The 4,002-nt window shown below is 37.0% G+C and overlaps 1 protein-coding gene across 2 annotated transcripts in view; it reads right to left on the bottom strand.

Annotated features, from left to right (window-relative positions):
* LOC109205121 overlaps positions 1-4,002 on the bottom strand; it is a 5,253-nt gene that overhangs the window by 552 nt on the left and 699 nt on the right. Inside the window, exons 1-14 of one of the 2 annotated variants that reach the window (XM_019367798.1) lie at positions 3,786-3,986; positions 3,505-3,647; positions 3,298-3,409; positions 3,049-3,186; positions 2,065-2,169; positions 1,622-1,705; positions 1,419-1,534; positions 1,231-1,332; positions 1,034-1,147; positions 844-900; positions 664-730; positions 526-579; positions 337-411; positions 62-97 (exon numbers count right to left, since the gene is read on the bottom strand). In XM_019367798.1, coding sequence (XP_019223343.1) covers positions 62-97; positions 337-411; positions 526-579; positions 664-730; positions 844-900; positions 1,034-1,147; positions 1,231-1,332; positions 1,419-1,534; positions 1,622-1,705; positions 2,065-2,169; positions 3,049-3,186; positions 3,298-3,409; positions 3,505-3,524 — 1,080 coding nt within the window. In that variant the 5' untranslated portion in view covers positions 3,525-3,647; positions 3,786-3,986. Of the gene's footprint in view, positions 1-61; positions 98-336; positions 412-525; positions 580-663; positions 731-843; positions 901-1,033; positions 1,148-1,230; positions 1,333-1,418; positions 1,535-1,621; positions 1,706-2,064; positions 2,170-3,048; positions 3,187-3,297; positions 3,410-3,504; positions 3,648-3,785; positions 3,987-4,002 lie in introns of those variants that run through there. The other variant, XM_019367797.1, reaches the window with a different exon arrangement.

Raw genomic sequence — 4,002 nt, 5'->3', positions numbered from 1 at the left:
GGGGGGGCGCGGCGGCTAACTCAGGCTACTTATATAGCAAATGTAACATAGAATTACTTACCCCTTGCCATGGAGCCTTGCCATCTTTTGACTGTCCCTGTATAGAGTGAACGAGGAGAGGAAAAAAGTGGTCACTTTGGTGTAAAGGCCAATAATTATGCTCGATGCATAAACAAGTCTACTTCCTTTGGCATAACTTACATGGCTATAGGTTTTATCATGCTTTTCAATATGTTTCAATAGGATTGGCTCCACTTTTACCAACTAGCAGATTACATGTCAAACTAATGTGTGGGAATGGATAAGTAGATGGCAATATTCACTCCATCTAGTTACCTGATTTCCAAGGGAAGGGACACCTTGATGAACAATCCATTGAGCATCTACAACTCCAATTTTCTCATGAGCAGGCTTCAAAACACAATGTATATATGCTTAGTGCCTTGAATACTTTGGTACTAACAGACAAATGCATGTGAAGAAAGTAGCTGAGAAGACTGAATTCGTAGGATGAGCTGAATTTACCTCAACGCATCTACGAAGTGCAAAGTCAAGTCCCCAACCGTGGACCAAGTCATTCTACAAGTCATAAAACAACACAATCAATCTCAAACAAAGCACAAAGTCAAGACCTTCTCCAAGTTTAATATGCAAGGTAGATACCTGAATCATATGCCATACACAACGCCATGCATCTCGGGAGAAGACAGGAGCCATGATCTCTACAAATCTGAAAACAGAGAAGATTACATGGTAAGGACAACTTAAGAACTGAAACAAGATATAATTATTGAAAAGAAAAAAGGAGGTGAACAAAATAGCAAACAGGAGAACTATTCGTACGCTGCACATGGAGGCAAATGGGGGCTTGAGCACCAGCCTGGTTTCTCTTCTGTTATCCTGATCAGTTAAATCAAGAAAAGAAAAAGAATAAGCAGAGAGAAATCTAAATACCAAGTATAAAACAGTTAAAAAGACAAGAGTGAAACAAGACTCGGTACATAAATAATAACATGGGATTCCTGGTTCTTACGTGTGAACTTCACGATCACCTCTTCTCTTTGTCATTTGCCATGTTGTTCCTTTCCTGGGATCCAAACCTGGCTGTGAAATTTCCAAACCATGCTTCTTGACAAGTCTAATGTACCTGGGGTTGGACCAACGAATTTAGAGAAACTAAGATATTGGGCCAAATCAGCTGTTAAACACAGGAAATTACAAAATACTTACTCCTTGGCATTAAAATGCTCAACTCCTAGGTCTTCGTCCCAGATAAAAATATAGTCATATGGGGCGACAACGTCTGGATGCAGAAACCTTTTTGCATACCACCTTATAAAGAGGTAAAGTTCTTGTCACTAACATGGTTTAAAGTTGATCATAGCTCCAGTCCAGAATTACTTTATCATATTACTTACCATTTTGTTTGTTTCTGAACACTCACGTGGATGGCTCGTTTTGACCATTCAAATTCATCCCATTCAGTCGTCTTACCATCATAGTGAAAAAGAAGAATTGTAAAGTCGTCTGAGAACTGTACAGGAAAAATGGTTAGGATGAGTGAGGAATTGAATAGAGAGTGGGGCGAGAGGAGCCTACAAAAGGAAACAGATTGCTATACCTTCTTTACAGCAGCATCAATGTTATGCTTCTGATTAAGACCAACAGTAAATGTTACCAGATATTTTGGCTTGCTGGGTAGGTCCTGCAGATAAAATACAATAATAAGATGACTCTCCCCAATTTTTATTTTGGATTTGTCAGTACAATGTCTTCATTCTTAAGGTTTGCAAATCACAACTGCCTTCATCTGGATTAGTGGGAGCAAATAAATCAAATTTTGTGATATAGTTTGTTAAGGAAAAGATTCAGATTCTTTCTAGATCAAAGTCAACCCAGGACGGAGATGGGGTACTATATTTGGACAAAGTTTGATCCTAAAAGAAAACAGGCAAAAAGCTACAAGTGTTGCATATAATTTATTTTACCTTAAAAGAGAATATTATGCTTCTAGCTCATGCAACAAGTAGCAATTGTGATATACAAGTTCAATGTTACACTTACCTCACTGGGTTTCCCCCACAATCTCCGGGGATAGAAGTCAGACTCAGAATTAACAATCCCTGGAGGTAATCTTTCTGCCCCTCTTGGGTTTGATTGGACCCAAATCTGATAAGAATAAGGATGACTATCAGATGGAAAATGTGCTTTTATTTTAAGATATTTGCTTGCATAATCTCAAACAACAAACACAATCACACACATGAAGCAAAGAAGATAAAGATGAAGAAGGTTGATTAAACAGCACTTGAAAGAAGCAGAAAAATGTGCAAAACAAAGCAAGAATAACGTTTAACAGGTAGTAGATAAAGAGGATAAGACTTGTGAAATCCATAACAATCAAGAAACGAGGACATGCTAAAAGATTCCTGTCAGAGGTAATTCTGCCACTGCCACTGAAAGAAAGTATTGACTGAAACATGCAAAATGCTTGAACTTGAGGACTAAAGAAGACATTTTTTCAATCATCTAACTTCGACTAATTTTCTGCAACTATTAATGTTAACTAAAGCAAACATATGTCTGCTGTTTACTTAAAAATTATGCAAAAAGATCTACTGGAAATCCAATTTCATGTTACATTGAAAAACGAAAAGGTGTGGGAAATTGATATGAATTGCTATCAGTAGCTAACTTGCTTTGTAGGACAGGCTAGAACTTTAGAATTTCTCTGATAATCGATAGAATTTGGAATGTTTAGCTTCAGAAATAGTGTTGATGACCATATATTCAGCTCAAGCAGGGATCTAGGGGAAGTGTTATTCGCTCAATCTGCATACAACTCTTGATAAAGAAAATTAGCAAGAATAAGTTCCTTTAGTATTCTTAGAAGGATGCGTATTACATAAGGATAGGTGTTTGCACACGTTTCTTCGCATTAAATCATTTTCTTCTTGCAATATTTCATACTTGAAAACAAGATAAGTTAATATCCTGACCTCCCTAAATCTTGACCCTTAAATCAATTTCGTGGTAGCAAGGATGTACCTGCAATTGACCTGTGACATTCTGATTGCTAATGTCCATAGTATTAGACGATGAATCTGCATGCTTTTGGGCTGAAACAATATTATTTCTGTCTCTAGCAATTGGGAAGTTGCTTACAATACTGGCTGTTATATTTAGCTGAAAAATCGGAACCAAAAGAAGTATCTTATATACAAATGAAATAACAGCACTGCACGGAATTGATCACTATATAATTGTATGAACAAGGAGGGCATTATCGATCTATACCTTGGTTAATGAGCTAGTAGGAAATGAAATTCCTATGAATAAGCCAAAAATGATTCCACAACATATGGAGACACTAAGCCTCATAGTTTCAGCTGACATTAAGGAATTGGAGCTGCAGAACATACTTCAAGAGTTAGAGAAACTATTACGAAATAGACAACATCAAATACTTGGCATGATCACAAGTAAAGTTCCATGATCACGAACCCGCGTCCAAAATTCCTCATGTTAAATACAGTATCTGAATCAATAAGTACAACCAAACTAGTCAAATAAGCTTTACTGCATCCCAAGTAAGTTTATTAGCTACCACCTTTCAGTCGAACGAACATGACAATGGGACGGAGAACCTGAAATATCAAAAGAAAAGTAAGATCCTTCTGCAATTAAAAAGTTAAGATGCACCCACACAAACAAACAAACAAAAAAGTTAAGGTGAACAAGCTAATGAACCTCTCTTCTTTAGCTTCAAATTAGAAATTAACTACCTTGACTCAAGCTCTTAGCATCTCATCCTCCTCCTTCTCAACACACAAACTCAAACGGTAAAAGTTTCTTAACCAATATAGAACTGCAAAATATTTCCTCCTACACTAGATTGCCTCCAATGAATTTGAATCCCAGCAAAGACCAAACATGATACACACTTCTGCAAAGTCAATTGGTCATGTGCCTAGCTTTTGACTATATCAACTTGAACACAAC

The sequence above is a fragment of the Nicotiana attenuata genome, unplaced genomic scaffold (assembly GCF_001879085.1).
Source record: "Nicotiana attenuata strain UT unplaced genomic scaffold, NIATTr2, whole genome shotgun sequence".
NCBI classification, from domain to species: domain Eukaryota; kingdom Viridiplantae; phylum Streptophyta; class Magnoliopsida; order Solanales; family Solanaceae; genus Nicotiana; species Nicotiana attenuata.
Note: the sequence above shows the minus strand (reverse complement) of the source record. Positions and strands in the feature narration are given on the sequence as shown.